The 24072-nt window shown below is 36.8% G+C and overlaps 1 protein-coding gene across 3 annotated transcripts in view; it reads right to left on the bottom strand.

The window, feature by feature from the left end:
* Positions 1-24072, bottom strand: part of pxnb (paxillin b) — a 55981-nt gene that overhangs the window by 17448 nt on the left and 14461 nt on the right. For all 3 annotated transcript variants that reach the window (XM_053503395.1, XM_053503394.1, XM_053503396.1), the window contains exon 3: positions 3359-3567. In XM_053503395.1, the coding sequence (XP_053359370.1) occupies positions 3359-3567 (209 nt within the window). The remainder of the gene's footprint in view (positions 1-3358; positions 3568-24072) is intronic.

Here is a 24072-nt window from a genome sequence, read left to right on the forward strand (position 1 = left end):
TTAAATTAGCAGTTATTAAACCATTAATTAAGAAACCCGACCTCGACCCCTGTCAGCTGTCCAATTATAGACCGATATTAAACTTCCCCTTTATCTCCAAGATTCTGAAAAAGATAGTAGTGCAGCAGCTATGCTCATATTTTCATAGAAATAGCATACACAAACTGCATCAGTCAGGATTTAGGCCTCATCACAGCACAGAGACATCACTTGTTAAAGTAGTAAATGACCTCCTATTGGCCTCTAATCAGGTTACTTCACTATGCCCGTGTTACTTGAGCTTAGTGCAGATTTTGACACCATGGATTATAGTATTCTTCTTCACAGATTGGAAAATGTAGTAGAAATTGAGGGAACGGGCCCTCTCCTGCCTTAGATCCTGTTTGACTGATCGTTATCAGATGTAGACTTAAATGGTGACTATTCTGCCTGTTCTCAAGTGGAGTTCGGTGTTCCACAGGGTTTGGTTTTAGGCACACTTTTTTTTTCTCCTGCGATTAGAAAACTGTGATTATACCCAAAAGTTTTCTGTCCTTCTCTTCTGCTCTCTTCTCTCTCTCTGTCAAGCTACACATGCAGCTTATGAGCTGCCAGTGATCCAGACTCCCTCTGCCCTCTGGACCTGCCTGAGTCTACCTGAGCCTGCAATAACAAACTGCACTCCATATTAACCTAAACAAACAGTGTAACTGCAGATTAGCCCCTGCCATCTATTATCACCCAAATGAAGATGGGTTACCTGTTGAGTCTGGTCCTCTTAAGGTTTCCATCTATTGCAATCTCAGGAAGTTTTTCCTTGCCACCGTCGCAAAATTTAATCATTTTGATTTATACACCAACATTTCATACAAACTTCCATAATTTCTTTTAATTGTGTAAAGCTGCTTTGCGACAATGACAACAAATAAAAAAATATTCAATTGGAAAAAAAAAAAGAAAAAAAAAAGTCTGCAGTACGCTGGTGTCACTTACTCAGTACATGCGTGTTTGATTGCTTCCTGAAAATTACATACAAAAATTTGTGACAAAAGACAGAAGTCTGCAAGTTTTATCGATTTCTGTGCAGGTGTGGACATCCCAGCTTAAAAAAAAAAAATGGTCCAGCAATAGTTAGGGGATGCAATCTTAGGGTGTTTTCACATTAGCGGTTTCACCCCTTTTTTTCGAGAACACTTGACCAGAAAGTCTGGTTCATTCTCATTTTGATAAGAATATATTCGTTCCGCGTTCAGAAATGTGTCCGAGTCTGCTGGAAAAGGTGGCCTCGGGTATTATACAGTGTACTCGAGCACAGATGGATTAAATATGAAAGCCAATTGTGCCTGAGAACGGAATTAGTTTGCTGTTTAGCCGCAATGCCATCAGTGCTCCTTTGAAATCTGTGTACGCACAGCATGCACCAAGCTCATCCTTTGTCCTACACAGCCATAGTGATAAAGTAGGAAGACATACAAGAGTATTGTACCAAACGTTTTCCCTGAAATATCAATATTATTAGTCATAGTGTAAAAGTTAATTTCCTTGTTCTCTTCTTCTCATGTTTAATGGTGGCTTATAAACTAAATAAGTGCTGAATGCCACCTGTTGTATCGGAGGGTGTGAATACACCAATGTGCCTGAGAACGGAGACAAAAAACAATGTAAACGTGGCCAGTGGAGGAGTTGGAAGGGGGAGAAATTTGAAAATTAAGCAGGGTACAAATTATAATGTGAAAATGCCCTTATAGTGCGATTGTTTTGGCCAGGCAGTGCATCTCTGCTCTCAGTGGTGAAAGACATTACCTAGTTTATGCATTCTGGAGCTTTGTTTAACAGAAAATTCATTCTTTCGCAAAAATAAATAAATACAGATTTTTATATACATAGATACATACATACACACACTAATATATACATACATACATATACACACACGCTACCGTTTAAAAGTTTTGGGTCACTTTCTAACTCCATGATGGTTCCTGATTTTTATTTCTTTCTACATTGTAAAAAAATGCTGAAGGCGTCCAAAAATGCATTAATCTCCTTTGAACAGTTAACGGTGAGATGCGTCTGCTACTTATGCCCTGTAAAGACTTTATAACGCCTCTAATCTGAGGTGCTGTTAATTGGTCATTTTTCAGGCTGATAACTCTAAATGAACTTCTCGTCCGCGCAGAGGTAGGTTTTGGTCTCGCCCTCCGGGGATGGCCTTCATGAGGGCCAGTTTCATTTTGGTGCTTGATGGGTTTTGCAAATGCACTTGACAATACTGTTCTTGCAAGAACTATTACAGAAAGACTTTGTCTGACCTCTGTGTCTTAAAATAACAACTGTTGTTTTTGTTGTTGTTACATAATAACCTAATTCCATACGTGTTATTTTATAGTTTTTAAATCCCCAGTATTGTTGTAGAATGTAGAAAATAAATTACAAAGAAAAAAAAAAAAAAAAAGAAGAAATCTGCAAGTGACCTCAAACTTTTGAACGGTAGCGTGTGTATATATACACACATACACACACAATGCTCAGTATAAATAAGTACACCCCACTACATTTGTCAGAAAACCATTAGTTTCCTTTTAGAATAAATTTTTTTATGAGATACTATACTACAAAATAATTCCGCAAATGTGGGCCATTGATCGCAAACAAGTTTTGTTAATTTGCACACACAAAACGGTGAGAATTTTAAAGTTTTAAAGTAGTTTTTGTTGCCAGATGTATTCATTTTTGCTTTAACCAAGTTGAGTAAAACTGAAGATTTTGTGATCCAAGTTTTATTATTAACCTTAATTTCATGTTATGGAGTTAAACAAGTGTTCAATAAAACTCAAACGTGAAAATTTTGGAAATTGTTCTTTTGTTCATTGAGTTACTGATTAAATTCATACTTTTAAAGTGGGTGTACTCATTTATGCTGAGCACTATATATATATTATTAGCACCAGTCAAACTGACATTTACATCCCGGATAAAGGCTTACGACTAAAACATAACTCCTCAAAGATATGAGGAATTGAGTCACTGCATGTTTTATGTTTATCAAACAGGTGAGCCAAGTACACTGAGGAATGTTGAACTGCCTTATTCTGTATGCATAAGCTGACTGATACTGTAGTTATGACAGTATAGTGCCAGTCCAGTTATATGGTCAGGCATGCATGGGTGGGTGTGGCATTGCAATCTCATAACAGGAAAAAATTCTTTACTTTCATCTAGCGTTCTAACAAAAACCATGTAAAATGTAATGATGTAATGGCTACTGGCTACACACAGCAAAGTAGTTTGTAACCACTCTGCCCTTTCTGCCCTTGGCTTTTTGATTAAAACAGATAGTGAGCAAAAACTATTTTTTTTTTGTTTTTTTACACCTAACCTGTTGTGAGGAGTGGTGGGAGTCAGCTTGTTTTTGTAGAGACCCGTTCAAAGGCCCTGAAGATGGAGAAGGGGGCACGGGAGGAGCACAAGTATCATCCTGGAGCAGGCTTCCACTACTGGGAAAAGAGTAAGGTGTCTCATCTGGAAGAAACACTGGACACTTTGAGATATGAGCAGTGGATGACTCCAGGTCTGCCAGCAATGCGTCTGTGGGGGGGGAAAAAAATCACAAATTAAATAAAAAAGCACAAATTGTGAAAAAGGAAATATCACTATAACTCTTTCAATGTCGTTATAGCACATGCTGGGCATGTGTAATCACGGGAAAGCCAAGAACATGCATCAACATAATTAATCAATGAGAGAAAGCTAGCACTGCATCTCATCACAGGGCACCATAAACACAAACATACTTCTGGGGTGAATTTTAGCCACCTATTAGCATGTCTTGGAAAGTGGGAAGAAATGTTTAGAAGCTGAAACCTCCATGCCATTTCATAAAAAAATAAAAATAGTACAGTAGCTCTTTTTTAGTGTGTACTGACAGTAATATAATTAAAATGTATGGTATTTCTTTTTACTTTTACTGGTATTACTTTTACTTTTTACTTAAACTATTTAAAATGTTACTAAATGTTACTGTTCCCGAAATATGGGAATGAATTGACCTCACAAAATGTGCATATGATTTTTTTTTGTTGTCTAAAACAACCATAAACACATGCCACCTTCTGAATCTATGCTTTTTAGCTCTATATTGCATAATCCTGATCCCTACATATATTTAAACATAGTAATGCAACCCTCCTTCCCCCCCACCAAAAGAAACCAAACTGGTTTTTAAGGGCTACACATGCGCTGACAGAGTGCCATCCTTGTACACCAAAGAGTGTTTAGTTCTTAACAATTTTCCTTCGCCTTATTCTCCACATACAGGTAGATTGAAGTTAGGGGTAGTTGTTTTGATCTCTGAAATGTGAAACTAAAAGAAATATCAAATAAATAAATAAAATTGTGTTTTGTTTTATGTAGTAAATCAGTTTTGCGCTGACCCATTTTACTGGCTACCACCGCAAGTACAGTGAGGTCAATAAGTATTTGATCACCCTGTGATTTTGCAAGTTCTCTTACTTAGAAATCATGGAGGGGTCTACAATTTTCAGCATAGATGCATTTCCACTGTGAGGGGCAGAATCTAAATAGAAAAATCCAGAAATCACATTGTATATTGCTTTTAAATAGTCCATATGCTTCTTATGGAGCTGCCCCTTGGTTTTCCTGGCTGTGTGCTTTGGGTCATTGTCATGTTGGAAGACCCAGCCACGACCCATCTTTAATGCTCTAAATGAGGGAAGGATGTTTTTGCCCCAGAGCATGATGCTTCCAGCCCCATGCTTCACTGTAGGTATAGTATTATTGAAATGATGCTCACCATTCTTCTTCCTCCAAACACGGCAAATGGAGTTAAGACCAAAACGTTCTACTTCGGTCTCATCTGACCACAGGACTTCAGACGGGCCTGGACATGGCCTGACTTAAGCAGGGAAACCTTCCGTGTATTACTGATAGTAACCTTGAAAACGATGGTCCCAGCCCTCTTCACGGCATTGACCAGCTCCTCTCGTGTAGTTCTGGGCTGATTCTTCACCATTCTTAGCATTATCGATACCCCATGTACCTACTTAGACTTTGGCTGATTGTGGGGTGCACAGGTGTCTTTATGACAGCTAACGACCTCAAACAGGTGCTACTAATTTAGAATCATGAGCAGAGTGTAGCTGGACTACTTAAAAAGCTAAATAACAGGTCTTTGAGGGTCAGAAATCTGTCTGATAAGCAAGTGATCAAATACTTATTTGACACAGTAATTTACAAATAAATTGTTAAAAAAAAAAAAAAAAAAAAAAAATCATACAATGTGATTTCCGGATTTTTTTTTTTAGATTCTGTCTCTCACAGTGGAAATGCACCTATGCTGAAAATTGCATGCGACAAAAAACTCCATGATTTCTAAGTGAGAGAACTTGCAAAATCACAGGGTGATCAAATACTTATTGACCTCACTGTATATTTCACACCTGAGGGAAACACTGCAATGGGTTATACTGTATCTAATCAAGAATCCCATATGAATTTTTTTTTTCCTGCAGAACTAAACTGGTAATCTTGTGCTTGTCACTTTTAATGTCACTATTTTATGTTAAGGAAGGGGAACAGCATTAAATTAAACAAATTTTAAAAAATCTGATTACTATAGTTGTAACAGCCAAACATAACAGGGGTACTAGTTTTCTCCTGAGGTAGAGTGTCAAGATCCCAGAGTGGTCAGAGACAAATAATGTAAGTACATAATCATTGCCTACTGAATGTGCATACTTTTAGGGAAGAAGATTTTTGGAAGACGTCTTTGGCACACAAATTATACAAGGACCATATAATTAATTGATTCAATTTATATTCTTCCAACAATTATAAAAACAAGATATTTTACCTTAAACAATTATTGTACCGCTTTCTGTTTCACAATGTTTTTAAAACGAGTGCATACTTTTGCTTTACAGATTTTCCACATTCCATTATCTCTCTCTCTCTCATTTCTACATTTCTTTTTTTTTTTAAACAAAATTTTAAGTAATTTCCATAGTTCAGGAAAATCCACTGTTTAAAAAGTGTTGAAGTTAATTGCGGCTTGGTTAGTCAATCAGTGGTTGTGAGACATTAATAGGATGTTTCAGCCTGTCAGAAAAGGGGGGTGGTATATATAGAGAGCAATAAATCTTAGATCATTAATATTTTATCCTTTTCCAATCATCTTTAACCCTACCACTGGTAGTCTAATAGCCAATAATAGCTTTTAGCTCTGACATACCATACTGGGGGAAAGGGGTGGGGGTGGGGGGTTATTCAGACTTGTTAAAGACTGACACCGTGGGTGACTAAAGTCTGCAACTGTGAAGGTTTATATGACGGCTATATGCTAACCTGGGCCTCAGAAATATGAGTGTGTGCCACTGTTACTCAAAGTTTATGAGTGCAAATACCAAAGGAGCAGATATGAAATGCTGGCCCATATCTGAAGGTGTGGTGGCAGAGATTACCGGCAAGTAAGTTCGAAGAGCAAGTCATCACATGAAGGTACAAATAAGCTGAGGGCAGGGTTGCACTTTGAAACTGTGCTATTCATAAATCAGGACAGATAAAGTCCCTGTTTAGATCAGCAGAACAGGCTGAGCTTTTATTAGAGCGGTCAAAATAGAAGTTATGACTTAGTGATAGTCAACATCTACACAAATGTTTATTCAAGGAGAATATTATAATCAGAAAGAGACCTGTCTTTCTTCAAAAAAAACAGACAATAGATAAATGTTAGAAGCTGTTTTAGTAGCACCCAAGTGAAGCATTTCATACACATAAATAAGAGTATACACGCAACATTACAGAATATACTATAACGTAAAGAAAGACGAAAATTTTACTCACATTAATTTGGGCATGTATGTCTAAAATGTATTCCAGTCCTTTTAACTCACACCAGCCTGTCCACAAAGTGTCAAAGCCAGTGAAAACAGTGTAAAAGAGAATGGTCTGTGTGAGCATGTGCAAGTATGAGAGAGAATGCAATGCAGTGGGAGGAACAACAAAGCCAGGGGACATTAACCCACTCTTGACCAAAATCTGTCTACCTTTCTTTTTTATGTTTCAGATAATACTTAAATACTTATAATAATTGTAAACAATAATACACACACACTGTATATATATATATATATATATATACATATACATATATATATATATATATATATATATATATATACACATACATACACACATATACACACACAGTGAGGCCAATAAGTATTTGATCACCCTGTGAAGTTTTCTTACTTAGAAATCATGGAGGGGTCTACCATTTTTAGCATAGGTGCATTGCCACTGTGAGGGACAGAATCTAAAAAAAAAAATCCGGAAATCACATTGTATGATTTTTGAACAATTTATTTTTGAATTAGTGTGTCAAATAAGTATTTGATCACTTAAGTCAAAAAATTAATTTTCGGTACAGAAGCTGTTGTTAACAATTACAGAGGTCAAACGGTTCCTGTAGGTCTTCACCAGGTTTTCACACACTGCAGGAGGGATTTTGGCCCACTCCTTCATACAGATCTTCTCTAGATATGTGTGGTTTCGGGACTGTCACTGAGCAACACAGAGTTTCAGCTCCCTCCAAAGATTTTTGATTGGATTTAGGTCTGGAGACTGGCTAGGCCACTCCAGAACCTTAATATGCTTTATACGGAGCCACTCCTTGGTTTTTCTGGCTGTGTGCTTCGGGTCATTGTCATGTTGGAAGACCCAGCCACGACCCATCTTTAATGCTCTGACTAAGGCAGTGGTTCTCAAAGTGTGGGGCGCGCCTCACTAGTGGGGAATACAGATATGACAGGTGGGGCGCAATGAACGGGAGGGAATTAGTGGAAAATAATAGGAAAGTACCTATTCTAATTCATGCTTTTCTTTATTGATTTATTTAATCTTTATTTTCTTTATCGGACACTCGAAACTAAATAATGACACACAAAGAAATGGATCATTAATACAAGTAAATTAAAATAACATTAGAGAAAAAGTGGAACCATAGTGCAACAATAACGGTTTAACGTCGGCATGTTAATTGCAGCGGAACAATATATAAGGAAACATTCGGTATTATATATGTCATTTCATTTATTCCAATGTGTATTCTGATGTTTCTGTATTTTTGTTAAAAATTAATATTTTATCAGGCGGTACTAGTCCTGCATTTCTAGTTTCCAGTGTGGTAACAAAGTTGCTTTTTGATCCTCCAGGCGCTGAACAGAAGGGAAGATCAATATCGTTCTACGCTTTTTGTTGGTGTGCGGCTTTTTGCGATGATCCCTAAATCATTGGTTGCGCCGTAGAGAATAATGGTGTTTATGCTTTTAAACATGTATAATTTAAGGTGTAGCTTAAACACAATGTAGAGAGGAAATATGGGTGGGTATCTTATTTGCGGGTTTACTTACGCAGCTATTGAATTCGGAGATGCGAATATCAAACTAACTTTACCGCGAACACAAACAGGTGTTATTCGCTAAAATGCCCCCCTGCCACGGGTTGCCCCCCTACATAATCTCTATCAATTATTATATTAGGACATGCATTCAAATGTTTATTATTATCGAATATATTATTACTATTATAATTAACCCTAGGCACGTGACAGCCGTCGAGACGATTAATACAAATCCCCAAAATGATTATTTTATGGCACATTTATTTTGCAGGGGTTTTTCAATGTACAAATAAATTATTTATCACAAATTACACTTAATAAATATTGTTTGTGGTGAAAAATTAAAGGAAATGATTTTTATTATAAAATAAGCAATATAAAAATATACATGTGGTATATGAAAAAATATATAATTTATATATTTTGCCCCCTATACAACCTTTTTTTTTTTATATTGCTTACTTTATAATTAAATTCATTTGTTGTAATTTGTAAACCATAAACCTATGAATTTAGGTGGGCAATCCGTGGCCTAGGTCGGGGGCATTTAAACCATAACACAGTAGCGTACTGTATGTAGTGAGCATAATAACATCAATGGATACATTTGTTACATGGACCACAAATAAGCAGGTGTTTCAGCCCTATCAGCCTAATCAACCAAAAATCCAGCCGAAAGGAAAACATGATGAAGCCTATGTTGCGCTTGGATTCATGGTGGGGATTGGGGCAGAGGAGAGACCTTTGTGTGTTTTGTGTCTTAAACCGCTGGCAGTCAGCATGAGACAAAGTAGGAAGACACTTATCGACAACACACCCCAGTCACGTTAATAAGCCACTTAACTTTTTTGAAAGAAAGATCTAGATAAGTGACGAAGTAAGCCTGTTATAACAATTGCACATGTATTTTATCTGTTTTGAACTTGGTGTTATTTTATCTTACTGGTTTAGAAATTGATTTTTCAATAAATAGTACACTTGGCCGTTTTCGTTATCATTTTGTTGACAAGTGGGGCTTGAAAATTCGCCCACCCCCTTAAGTGGGGAATGACAGAAAATGTTTGAGAACCACTGGACTAAGGGAAGGAGGTTTTGGCACAATATGTCACAATATATGCGTTCATCCTCTCCTTAATACAGTGCAGTCGTCCTGCCCCCTGTGCAGAAAAACACCCCCAGAGCATGATGCTTCAAGCCCCATGCTTCACTGTAGGTATAGTATTATTGGGATGATACTCATCATTCTTCTTCCTCCAAACACGGCGAATGGAGTTAAGACCAAAGTTCTACTTTGGTCTCATCTGATCACAGGACTTTCTCCCCTGACTACTCTGGATCATCCAGATGGTCCCTGGCAAACTTCAGACGGGACTGGACATGGGCTGACTTAAGCAGGGGAACCTCTGTGCGATGCAAGATTTTAAACCATGACGTCTTAGTGCATTACTGATCGTAGCCTTGGAAGTGATGGTCCCAGCTCTTTTTACGGCATTGACCAGCTCCTCCCGTGTAGTTCTGGGCTGATTCTTCACCATTCTTGCATCATTGATACCCCATGAGGAGAAATCTTCCGTGGGGACCCAGTCCGAACGACATTGACGGTCATCATTAGCCTCTTCCATTTAATGACAATTGCTCCAACAGTTGTTCTTTTTTTTACCAAGCTGCTTGGCAATTGCCCCGTAGCCCTTTCCAGCTTTGTGAAAGTCTACAATTTTTATCTCGTGTCTTTTGACAGCTCTTTGGTTTTGCCCATGTTGCTACTTAGACTTTGGCTGATTGTGGGGTGCACAGGTGTCCTTATGACAGCTAACGACCTCAAACAGGCACTACTGATTTAGAATCATGAGCAGAGTGTAGCTGGACTATTTAAAAGCAAAATAACAGGTCTTTGAGGGTCAGAAATCTGGCTGATAACCAAGTGATCAAATACTTATTTGACACAGTAATTCACAGATAAATTGTTCAAAAATCATACAATGTGATTTCCAGATTTTTCTTTTTAGATTCTGTCTCTCAGTGGAAAATTGTAGACCCCTCATTGATTTCTAAGTAAGAGAACTTGCAAAATCACAGGGTGCATATATATATATATATATATATATATATATAATTTATAAAAAAACTCATTTAAATCACCACACTTAGACCCAGCTTTGCTACATATTAAATGAACAAACTCCATGCGACAAAAAATAATTCTTCTGCTTAAATAGTTGAATGTCTACTCATACATTTTTATTTTGCAACCACAAAATTTGAAAAACAACTGACTAAAAAAAATATTTTGCCACACTCCATGTTGAATTTAAGGATCTTTATAATCCTTCTTTTATTTTAACTCTTTTTGGGATTAACAGCTTATTAAGATCTGTAAATACTCTGCAAATTATAATGTGCTTCCATATTTTCTCAACATTGACTCAATATTGTTTTGTGTTGATTTCATATTTTCCCCTGAGGCTGCATAACCATTAGATAGTAGGTGTGTGAAAATAAAAATACACATTTGCTCCAAAGCTAGCTATGTTTAACTTTTGCCACAGAACCACAAGGGGGCATAAAGCTTCGCTATTTTAAAGTTCAAGGATCAACATGTCTATGTAAACATGCTAAAACTAAACAGCAGTAAGCATACTTCATCCTGTTGTTTAAAAGCTAAGGTGTTACTAGATTCATAACTTCTCTCTGAAATATTACTTGCTTTATTTTGTTGCCCTGTGAAGAGTGATTAATAATTACATGGTTCAACAAAGTTACCATAGTGACTGAATACAGATAAGAACCAAACACAATCGTGAGTGACCAGGAAGGAAAAATCTCAAATATAAATATCATGTTAGTCATACATTCATCATACATTAAATGAGACAGCAAGAATAATAATAAGTATCTGTCTCTTTAAGCACATAACCAACTTAAGATGTCAGCAGTAAAACAAGAAGATATTGGGGTTATAATGTGGGCAGAAAAAGATGAGCCCCTTAACACAGAAGCAATGCTGTTATAATACACAAAAAAACAAAATGTGAATTTTTATACTCTAGAATATAATGAAACAAAGTTACACAAACGTGCGTACACACAAAATACTTCTTTAAATTTCATTACATTAATTAAATTTGCGTAAAAACAGTAATCGGATTGTAGTGGGTATTGGCCTAAATTGTGATTTAGGCTAATACAACCTCAGACAAATATTTAACTTTTTTCCCCCACGCCGTTATTTATTTAATAAAAACTATCTGAAGTACCTGTCACTGATGAAAAAAGTGTTTGTAGAAATAGCTGAGTGATTCCATCTCAAATTAACCAGTGGGTTCCACCACATGATCACAGATTTTGCTGATTTTTTCACCAACTGTTGGTATTGCCATGAAAATAAACCCCCCCAATTTTTTTGTTCCAACTCCCACTCGTTAAAAAAATGGCAGCCATCTTGATTTTTGGCCTCAACGCGCTTCGAGACATGCCACGCCCCTTTTTGAAATCCTCTTTTCCTTGATAACTCACTTGCTATATGTCATATGGAGATGAAACTGGGTATATTTATGTAATTTATGTAGATTCAGATTCTGCAACCAGAATTTGGCTATCTGCTGTGGTTATGGAGATAAACCTTTTTGGGGGGTACCCCTTTTCGACCCCACAGAACCCAAGGTCTGCATGTATATATGTTACTCAAAAAAATAGGGGTTACTTCACATCAGCTTATCTTGAAAATAAATAAAAACCTGGGGTGTGTTATGCCCTGTTTTATAGAAATCATCAAAAATGTATTGTTTTACGATTTGATACACATTCATACAGATACAGAGAATGAACATGGATCTACACAATAGGCCTTATCTACCAGTAAATGTGTCATTTTATGGTGGTACATGTAAGATACATGTATTACTGTCAAACAGTATCCTGTAACTGAACCATTCAGGTTCATACTGATCAGAAAGTTGAATTATCTCCAACCAACTCCATGAGTGACCTCGCACTCAAGGAACTTGAGGATTGCATCATCTTTTTCTTGGTATTAATTAAGTGCAGAAAAACAAAAGCAGGTGAGTATTTCATTTATGTTAATTTATTAACTAAAGCTTTCCAATGTAGTTTGTTATCTTAATCACAATCTGATTACTAAGACCTGATGGCAAAGCTTGTCTGTTCTTTGGATTCTCGTGACTATATGTTGCACAGGTGTGAGCAGTGCCCCCCTAAATCAAAACTATCTGATTTGAAAAATTTGCGATAATGATATAACTGACAATATGATTGACACGAGACAAAGCAGCTGTTTGTATGTGCATTAAAGCTATATAAAAGTTTTACAGTGCAAATGCAAATTCCCCACCACTGAAGTTGCACCATTTTTACAAACCAATTTTGGTTTATCTTATCTATGTTTCATTTAACGATCCGCTTTCGCCCTTCTTATTCTCCGCCGCCGCCATGCTTTTTCCGCCATAAGCGTTTGGAAACAAAGACACTACACATGTGTGTTTTACCCATATTCTATCGCGATATTTCATTTTCTTATCATTGCCTAACATTGTACCGGTATTACCGTGAAAGGTATAATATGGCCCAGACCTAATCTTGATGGTATATTTGAAAATGCTGATTTGGACCCAGATGACATTGTTCAGTTCGAGCAGTGGATTTCATTATGAGATTTTGTGAAAAATGTGACTCCTGCACAGCTCATCACTATACAGCCAAGGCCCAAGCTGCTTATTTGAAATACTGAAAGAGAAACTTCCCATTGGAAAGGAGGCTGTTATGCTTATGGATTTTGCCGAATGCTATTTTTCATTTGTCAGGATGCTGTTCAAAGTTTTCATTGGGATAGATCCAAGGTGATTCTGCATCCCTTCGTGGTTTACTATAGGGATGGTAGTGAAAACGATGGTTCGCTAAGTTGCAAAAGTTTTTGTGTTGTCAGTAATGAAAGGGAACACAATGCTATTGTTGTTCACAAGTTTATTAAGGTTCTCATGAATCCACTGAAAGTTCTTCTAACAAATTTAAATCATGTGCATTTCGTATCAAAATGACTTTGGTAGCTACAAAGTGCATGCCTTTCCTAGTTGATATTATTTGTGTCACTGCAACTTGACAGGTCTCGTACATGTACCCTTTTGGTCTTATTCCATGAACTCATTTTTGTGGGCTTTGTTCTTTCACAATCAGATACCCAGGGTGATAAAAAAACTGCTCCTTTCAAAGTAAAAGTTACCTCAAATTCTTCTGTAATGCATATCTAGTCAAAGACTGATAATGACGTTTTTCATCTCTCTACACTGAAAGGACTAATCACAGTTTTTTTTTTTAAGTATGCATTAAGTATTCTACAAATATTGCAGTACATTTCTGTGTGTCAAATCATAAAATGTTGCAAAACCTGGACAATAAATTTTTGATGATTTCTATAAAACAGGGCATAACACACCTCTGGTTTTTATTTATTTTCAAGATAAGGTGATGTGAAGTAACCCCTATTTTTTTGAGTAACATATATACATGCAGACCTTGGGTTCTGGGGGGTCGAAAAGGGGTACCCCCAAAAAATGTTTTTTTTTTTTAAAATATCTTCATAACCACAGCAGATAAGAAAATTAAGATGGCTGCCATTTTTTAACGAGTGGGCGCAATACCAACAATTGGTGAAAAAAAATTAGCAAAATCTGAGAAGTGATGGTGGAAAATTTCTCTTTCATTGGTTGATTTGAGATGGAATTACTCAGCTACAATTAATATAAAAATACGTTTAATTAAATTAATCAGCCATTATTTCAGGTTGAGACCCACGTAAAATTATTTGACAAAAACAAAGATGAACTGGTGTGGCATAGTACGGTATGGGAAATATAAGGAAATTTTACAAAATTTGCCTAGTTAACGACAGGGCTTTGAATCTGTCATTTTATCTTATTACAATCAATAGAAAAAATAGGATATAGAAACGTTTATGTTTTCGTCTTGTTCACGCCAAGTTGTACTTTTTTCATTGTTGGCCAAATACACTCCCTGCTCAGTAATTGGAGAGTGAGCCACAGATGAGAAATTAAAGTAGACCAAATTATGTTTTTTTTTTTATCTTAAAATGACTCCAGCATATTAAAATTTAGTCATACCACTTCAGCATTCTGTCATTTCAGCTGTAAAAATATTAATTAATGGCAGGAAATGTATTCGGTTTTGATTTTCTAATTCATATCTATTAATGAAAGTGTTCATTTACATTGAGCAAGTAACTTGTAAGTACCTTATCTTAAAGTAGATTATTAAATCAGGCACACAACTGTTAATAACATCACTTTTACTCAACAATTAGATTTACTATTATTATTTAATCAGCACTTACTTATGGGGCTGATTAAACTTAAAAAGGCAGATATCTAAAATTGTACTGCAATAATCTAAAAAGTCTACCGCAAGTTGCAACTAAAACATTTTGTCCAGCCAGTTGTGAGGTTTGTGCATCTAATCAAACCTCAAGAAAAAATATCGTATGGACAAATGAGACCAAAGTGGAGTTGTTTGGCCCTAATGACCAGTCCCATGTTTGGAGAAAACCAAACAGTACACAAAATTAATCCAAGTAAATACAAAATGCTATTTTTAAATTATTTCATTTATTATGGGGGGGGGGGGGGGGTGCATTTTTCCCCTTAATAAACGAAATCACGTAAAAACTGCATTTTGTATTTACTCAGTTATCTTAGATTAAAAAATTTATTTGAATAGTAAAATAATTTAAGTGTGACAAACATGCAAAAACAAATTTCATTCAAGAAAGGTGTGTTATACACACAAAATCAGAATTCTAAAATAAAATGGAACCTCAGCATATGAATGCCCTTCCACCGAAATTTGTATCAGCATACAAAGCATTTTCGGCATACAGACTTAACCAAGCGCCTTTCCAAGGGAAAAGGGAGCCACTTTCAGTTTTGCTAAAAAAGCAGCCGGTGTCAAGAGGAATCATAAATTAAGGTGAGGTTCAACATCTATTTTCATATTTTACTTCATTTACATGCCATTTTTTTTTTTTTAGTTTTGATTCTTTTTATATGCAAAGATATTATAGTGTTCGAAATTGGTATTTTTTTTGTGTGGCTGAAACGGATTTTATATATATATATATATATATATATATATATATATATATATATATATATATATATATATACACACATTAATATACACACACACATATACACATGGGTAATATATATATGGGACTTGGGACTTCTTGTGCCAGTCCCAAGTCTGGTGGTAGGGGAGAGTGTAGCCAGACAACATAGAATGGTGGTGTGTAAAATAACCTTGGTGGTGAGGAAGGTGAAGAGGACAAAGGCAGAGCAAAGGACTAAGTGGTGAAAGCTGAGAAAAGAAGAATGTTGTGTAGGCTTTAGGGAGGAGTTGAGACAGGCTATGGGTGGACAGGAGGTGCTTTCAGTTGACTGGACAACTACAGCCAATGTGATTAGGCAGACAGGAAGAAGGGTACTTGGTGTCTCTTCAGGAAAGGGCAAAGTGGACAACGATACTTGGTAATGGTGGAAAAAGGAAGTACAGGAATGTATAGAGGAAGAGGTTAGCTGAGAAGTGGGACACAGAGGGGACTAAAGGTAGTAGACAGGAGTACAGGGAGATGCAGCGTGAGGTGAAGGTAGAGGTGGCAAAGGCCAAACAAAGAGCATATAAGGACTTGTATGCTAGATTGGATAGTAAGGAGGGTGAGGTGGATCTGTACAGGTTGGCAAGGCAGAGAGATAGAGATGGGAAGGATGTGCAGCAGGTTAGAGTGATTAAAGCAATGGAAATGTACTAACAGATGCCAGGAGGGTGATGGGAAGATGAAAGGAGTACTTGAGGAGTTGATAAATAAGGAAAATTAAAGATAAAGAGTGGAAAGGCTGTTGGTCCTGATGATGTACATGTGGAGTTATGAAAGTGCTTAGGAGAGGTGGCAGTAGAGTTTGACAAGATCTTGGAGAGTGAAAAGATTCTAGAGGAATGGAGAAGTGTATTGGTGCTGATTTTTAAGAACAAGGGAGATGTGCAGAGCTGTGGGAAAGAGTAGTGGAAGCTAGGTTAAGGGCAAAAGTTAGCATTTGTGAGCAGCAATATGGTTTCAATATGGTTACATCAGATGCAGTACTTGCTTTAAGGATGCTGGTGAAGAAGTGCAGAGAAGGTAATAAGAAGTTGCATTGTGTCGTAGATTTAAAGAGTGTGTACGACAGGGTGCAGAGAGAGAAGCTGTGGTGTTGTATGAGGAAGTCTGGAGTGGCAGAGAAGTATGTTAAAGTGGTGCAGGACATGTATGAGAGCTGTGAGATGTGCTGTAGGTGTGACAGAAGAGTCCAAGGTTGGTCTGCATCAAGGATCGGCTCTAAGCCCCTCCTTGTTTGCTATGGTGATGAACAGGATGACAAATGAGGTTAGACAGGAGTCTCCATGGACAACGATGTTGGCAGATAACACTGTGCTTTGTAGCGAGGGCAGGGAACAGGTGAAAGAAAATTTGGAGAGGTGGAAGTACGCTCTGGAAAGCAAAGGAATAAAGCAATGAAGCAAGATGGAATACACATGTGTGAATGTGAGGGACCCAAGTGGAACAGTGAGGCTACAGGGAGCAGAGGTAAAGAAGGTGTAGGACTTTAAGTACTTAGGATCAATGGTACAGAGCAACGGACAGTGTGGAAAGGAGGTGAAGAGGCGGGTACAGGGTGAAATGGGTGGAGAAAAGTGTTAGGTGTTTTAAGCAATTAAGCTTGTACATTAGTTAAAGTAAGCAAATGAAATAGAATAAGGTCACAACTTATTGTATTTTGAGATAGCGCTTCATAATGAGTAAATAAAGTCTTTACTGTGTTAGAAAAGTGGAGGCAGAAACAGTATTAGCCTAAGAGGAGGTGAGAAATGTAAAGCTGCTGTTAATGGAAACCCGAAATTTGTGGTGATTGAAGTATTAACCATTGATATTAAAAATTATCCTAAGATAATAAAAAAAAAAGATTACCAATCAAGTAGGTTAATTAAAATGATTGGGATAAAAATAATGCAGTTTTTATCTTTTAATTAATGATACTTATCCACACCTCTGTCTGAGTATTAGAATCATACAACCTTATTTGGTTGCAGAACTACCAAAAAAAATAAATAAAAAATCTAACAGTTGAAAAAGGTAAAGAGCTGTGGACTAGGCTGTATAACAAATTCAGTGTTACAAGAGACACTTTATTTGTGGCAGTTTGCAACTCTGACATCCGCCTACCTAATTATAGACAAACAGTCAACACATTGACTGCAAACTTATACAGCAACGCCTTCTTGTTTCAGTATTATAATTCATACAGAAATCTTTTGCATGCAATGGACATCTTTATTAAGTTGTCTCACTGATTTTTTTTTATTAAATATGTTAATAAATATAAGGATCGTAATCTAAACTTAAATTAAAATCTGAACAGAGTATAAAAAGGCTTTCATAAAAGTACATTTACATGCATACAGCATGTAGCACAAAAGTCTGACTTCTACTAGTCACCTACTGGTGATGAAAACTCCCTACAGTAGTGAGAGCAAAAGTGTAAATGACCAAAAAAAAATCTGAGATCTCAAATGATATCTTACTGTTATGTAGAAAACCTTGGAAGTGTCAATGATGTACATCTGTATAAGGAACGGGAGGCAAGAAATGTAATAACTAACTTAGTGGCTAATGATCAGGCAAGAAAAAGGAATGATGGAGAAATTAGGAGTTGAGGAAAATGACAACTCAAGTCTTCTACAAGTCAAGCAGAAAGGTAAAGCTTTCCTAAAATCGACATAGCCTCCACATGGTTCTTTATACCAGGCATATAAAATGGAGTAGGGAGGACTATTCTTAATATGCACACACACACAAACACACCTTTAAGTGTTGGTTGACACATGAGTTAAGTTCTATGTGTTAAATATGGACATGAACCAGACAGACACCACAAGCATTGTTATATTTGGCCTTTTCAGTTTAACTTGCACACAGCACTTAGTATGACTACATGCACTCAATGGAACATTTGACACACAATGCCTTGGAGTGGGGGGTGGGTCTCTAGTTTCAGTCATGTGGCAGGAATTCAGTTCAAACTTAGTCTAGTGCTGAAGCATCCAAACCCATCAGGAAAACAATCAGTACTGTGTCTCAGCCAAGACACAAGTCCATTAAGAGGGGGAAAGTATGTTCGGAAAGGAGTTAGGAGAAAACAGCAAGGGAAGACAGAATATTCTACCATGTAGACTCTAATGCCTATTTTGATCGCGACATAAACTGTAAAATAAAGTGTCCCTGCTGTGCCATATTTTCCCCTCTTGTTGACTGTATTCCATGTTACGGTACATTGTATGTTTAATGACTTGAAAATTATTTTTATAACCATTGCTTGACTGCTAGCCTTCAACAAATGATACACTACAGAGGCACTTTAAGCTCTTTGCTGTAGGATGCAACCAAGTAAATGTCAGGAAAATCCTTTTAGAACTGCTGAACTTTCTAAAAGGGGGGGGGGGGGAAATCATTAATTTGATGGCAACTATTTAACTTGTGTTTGAATGTTATTGGTTAATTCTGAACACAGCCACATCACCAATTATAAGGAGGTGTGCAGACTTTTATAAATCACATTTAGTTTTTAATTTTTATTACCCCACCAGGTGAATTGAATAGGTTATAGGTCACATTAAAAGTAACATAAAACATTAAAATTTAAAAATGTAAACAAAAGAATTTTTTTTCTTGGTCTTTTTACATTACAAAAACCTGGGATTTTAACAAGGGTGTGTAGACCTTTAATGTCCACTGTATTTGTTATTTAAAGTAGTATGATAAATAAAAGATTCAATGTATTGAGGACTTGCAAGAATTATAAAATGGTAAATTTGGCTAAGCTAATAGAACAGATAACTAGCATCAAATTCTCACAATTTCCTTGACACCATATCCTGAAAAACTGCAGAAGTTGCCATTTCTTAATAACACCCTTATAAACATTTTGATATCTAGCCTTCTTTTGGGCTCCTAAATTAAAGATCTAAATCCCAACAACATAACAGTTGCATGGAAAAACAAACACTGTACAACACTGAAAAACTTTTCTTGGCTTCAAAATCAAAACGTCTCCTTGTAGAGCATTTGAAGTTGTATTGTCTGCCTGATGAACTGTGTTCATTGTGGTGAGAACAGACTGCTTCCTCTTTCTGCAGTTTCCTGAGGAAGTGCCAGTGAGTGCTGAGCTCAACTCTGGACAGGGTGTGAGGGACAGTAAACCAGAAGTTGCTTAGTATGAATCATTTAGCTGTGGTTATGACAGATACATTGCATCAGTTAAGTCAAATAACCACACATTTAAGCAACACCTAAACTACAAGGGGACTAATCAGTAGACTGAGCAGCCTGAACAAGCAGATTTTGTCTTTTTGTCAAATCAAATATGTAATCAACTTGTCTTGCTATGGCTGATAGAGTCATCCCTTTGGCCTTCATCTGGACAACCTGCTGCCGGAGGCTTTCAGTCAAGTTGAAACGGCCCACCATCTTGCAGAGTCAGTGTAACTGGAAGTTAGGCTGCCAGTTAAATAGGGGTTGACAGGTAATAAAGGAAATTAGCATCAGGTGCCAGATTAACACCAATAACTGGGAGGTATCTGAAAGTGTTCTCTAATTTTGATCCGTGTGTTTTCTGCAAAATAATGTTTTTTGTTGAAATGCCTTAGTTATTTTGTGGAAAAGGTGTTCTGGTAGCATGTATAGACAGGACAAAAACTCCAACTGTTGAGCAGTGAAGATGACATTATTTCAGAATTGTTCAATTGTTTATAAATTGTTCTCTAATTCTGATCTCCAGTGTATATGAGGGTCAAGAAGAGCAAAAAATGATCTGCCTTCCGGCTGTGAAACATCGATTTTTGATCTTGTTTTTCAATACACTTTCCCAATCTGTAAACATTAAAAATGTTTTAGGCCACAAAAAATGATTGAGGCAAAATCTTCTGCCTCAAAGTTTCTTTTAATTCATTTTAAAAGCTTGCATTATGTTTTTGCGCAATTATTTGTTTGGCGTGACAGCACGCTTCTGGATGCAAGCCACCAGTAAACACTGTTGAAGAAGAAGCACTTATGTCACCCAAACAAGTGGAAGGAGACGCACACAGTTAGCTGTGTATTGATTTGCGGGAGCGTTCAGTTGTGGGCTGCAAAATGGAAAAGAGCGATAAAAATATCAGCGAGCCAAGAGATAAAAAAAAAAAAAAAAGAGAAAATGACAAATTGTCAGTAAAGACTTATGTTATGCCTGAGCTGTAGATTTTAAAACTTTGTTGCACAACCAACTTTTTGATTAATTAACTATTTTAATGTGTGCCTTAGTTTTTTGATACCCAACATCATTTGAAATACCTTTTTTTTAGTTTTTGCATCTGAGAAAAGGCTTTAAAATAAGAATGTACAGCATTGTAATGAACTTACTTTATCACCGTCAACTTTAAGTTATTCCTTGCGTTGTGAATAATGTCAATGTTTATTTTTGATAAAATGCTGTATGCATTTTAAAAATAAAAGTAGACTCTTAAAAAAATAAAAGCAATTAATCTTTGTTTCTCTTATATATTTTACATTGCTGTTTTATCAGGCAAAAGTAAATTTTATCCGATTACTCGATTAAATTTCTGGTAGAATACTCGATTACTAAGATATTCGATAGCTACAGTCCTAAACTAAAGGGCACCAGATGAAAGTCTGAAAGTATTTTGCAGTGTTGACAGTGTGGGCAGAAGTGTGAGGAATGTTATGCAGAACACCCTTGAACAGCAGTCATCTGTGTTCAATCCGAAGTTTAGGCTTAAGCTCTCCAATAAACATCTCACTGTAATAAGATGATTGTAATGTTGATTGTTGAACCTTTTACTGTATAAAATGTTCCACTAATGGCCCTCGAGTGTGCCAGAGAATGGTAAGCAAAAATTTCCAGATGATGGTTGACTTTTCTTTTTCCTGGTGATGCGGATGCTTCCACTCCATAGTCTTTCACTTACTCTCAGGCACGTAGTGATTAATTTATGCCTAGTCACCAGAAATAATTATCTTTAAGAAACTTTCAACTTCATTAGAGTATCAGTCCAAATTCGGTTTGGAAATATCGAAATGCTGATGTTTATGCTCTTTTGTGAGAGAAAAAGATTTATCACTGCACGCTGCTCTTCTTTCGTGCAAATGACAAGTAGAGCACCCATTTTGCTCACAATGTGTAACAGATGAACTGATGTAACTAGTTCACACCTGTACAGCAGTGACTGGGGAGACAGTAGCCTTAAATGGAAAGTGCCTAATAAAACCGGATATATTCATGCTTGTATTAAAAGTTTTACTGAGTGTGGATCATGCTTGTAGATTTGTTTTTTACAGAAATTATACAAAATTATAGTTTTTTACAGGGGGAAAAAGACATGAGTGTTATGCACCCCACAAGATTTGATAACATTTACCCATGTCTCAGACTTTAACTAGCTCATTGGCACTTGTGCACAATGATTAGAAAAGATGCAAGTGATGCAAATTTTAAAGCTTAATAAATACTCTGACCCTTTATACTTCATGCCAACAATCAGCAATCATGGGCTGCTTTTGTAAGCAGAAAAAAGCCTGATGCATTTTGGAAACAGATCTTGTGGACTGATGACTTTAAAATGTTTCCAACCTTAAAAAGGGCCTTGAGCAAAGGATTAATTGGAGATATGGTATATTGGACACAGAATTTCATGCAAGGAACACCTTAGCAAAGGAGTCAATATGCCTTGTATTATAGCCAGTAGTGAACATTTCATAGTAGGCAGTAAAATGGATTACATTGAACACCAGCAAATCACATCATATGTAAAAAAAACATAATGGAAGGATCAAAGTTTCTACAACCAATTATTTACCTAAAAACTCAAAAAAGACCTCAAATTCCACAACACAACCTTAAGAGGCACAAGCTTTTTTTAGCATGGCCCAAATTGTCCACAACCTCAACATCATAAACACATAAATGGACCATTAAAAAAAAAAAAAAAAAAAAAAGCATTGAATGCATTTATTGCAGCAATTAGCCCAACAAAACCAAGTCAGCTATAGAGATGACAACCAAAAACGTTCATACCTTATATGACGTTGGCTGAGCGAGAAAAAGGCTTGGATAGATCTCTTAGATGTATCTCAAGACTTAATATAACTGGACAATTGTGTTAACTAAATAATGAAGGTTCTAAGAACATGAGATGCCATCGGGTCTTTGTGTCTTCGTGTCTTCCTGGTGTTCACATTCCTTCTCGTCTTTTCTAATTTCATGCTTGTAGAAGATAAAAGCATTTCTTGTTTTGACACTCATGGCATTTTCACATCAGGGCACCGGAACATTTCCGAGAACACAACCCAAAAGTCTACATCATTTTGATCCACGAGAACAAAAATGTCCCGCACTAGAGAAGGAGGTCTCAAATAATTGACTTCCTTCTCTCCTTTTTGTTTAATGGTGGGTTGCAAACCAACTAGGTGCATACTGCCATCTGCTGTAGCGGAGAGTGAAAATATGCACATTTACCTGACTATGGAGAAACTAATGTAAACACTGGCCAGTGTAAAGTAATTGTTCATGGGCAAGGTCCAAATCAACCATGAACTAGGGTGAATGTGTCCTCAGTGTGCCTGCTGCAATTAGCATGGATAATACTGCTAGCATCACTAGCACTGCTACCTGCAGCCTTGAAACCAGCTTTCAAAGTGTTCAGCTTGTCCACCACACACATTTTATATTCTGTAATACCCTACCTATATTGCCAAAAGTATTCATTCGCCTGCCTTTACATGCATATGAACTTCAGTAACATCCAATTCTAAATCCATAGGGTTTAATATAATGTTGGTCCATCCTTGGCAGCTATAATTATGAGCATCCCTAAAATGTTTAGGAGTATTTTTATGGGAATTTTTGACTATTGTTTTATAAGTGCATTTGTGAGATCAGACACTGATGTTGGAAAAAAAAGGCCTGGCTCGTAGTCTCTGCCCAAAGAGGTTCTATTGGGTTGAGGTCAGGTCTCTGTGCAGGCCAGTCAAGTTTTTCGACAACAAACCCATGTCTTTATGGACCTTTATTTGTGCACTGGTGAGCAGTCATGTTAGAACAGGAAGGGGCTATTTCCAAACTGTTCCCACAAAAATGGAAACATGAACTTGTCCAAAATGTCCAAGAGTTCACTAGAACTAAGGGGTTAAGCCCAATGACTGAAAAACATCCCCACACAAGTTCCAACATGACTGCCCTCCAGTGCACAAAGCAAGGTCCATAAAGACATGGAAGGGTTTGGTGTGGAGGAGTTTGTGAGTTCTGACTGGCCAGCAAAGTTACTCAAGCAATGTTACGCAAGCTCATATGCATGTGAAGGCAGGCGAGCGAATACTTTTGGCAATATAGTGTAGCTGTTAGTGCCTGGATAAGCCTCCTGTTTGAATCGTTTTCTCCCATTTGGCTTCTTAACCATTCTGCTGACAACATGCACAGCGTTGTATTTGATCATGGTGATCCTTATGTCCAGCATCTCAGAGCACTACAGATGGTTTGATCAACCCTTGGCTTCTGGCTGGAAAA

The sequence above is a fragment of the Clarias gariepinus genome, chromosome 9 (genome assembly GCF_024256425.1).
Source record: "Clarias gariepinus isolate MV-2021 ecotype Netherlands chromosome 9, CGAR_prim_01v2, whole genome shotgun sequence".
Taxonomy (NCBI): domain Eukaryota; kingdom Metazoa; phylum Chordata; class Actinopteri; order Siluriformes; family Clariidae; genus Clarias; species Clarias gariepinus.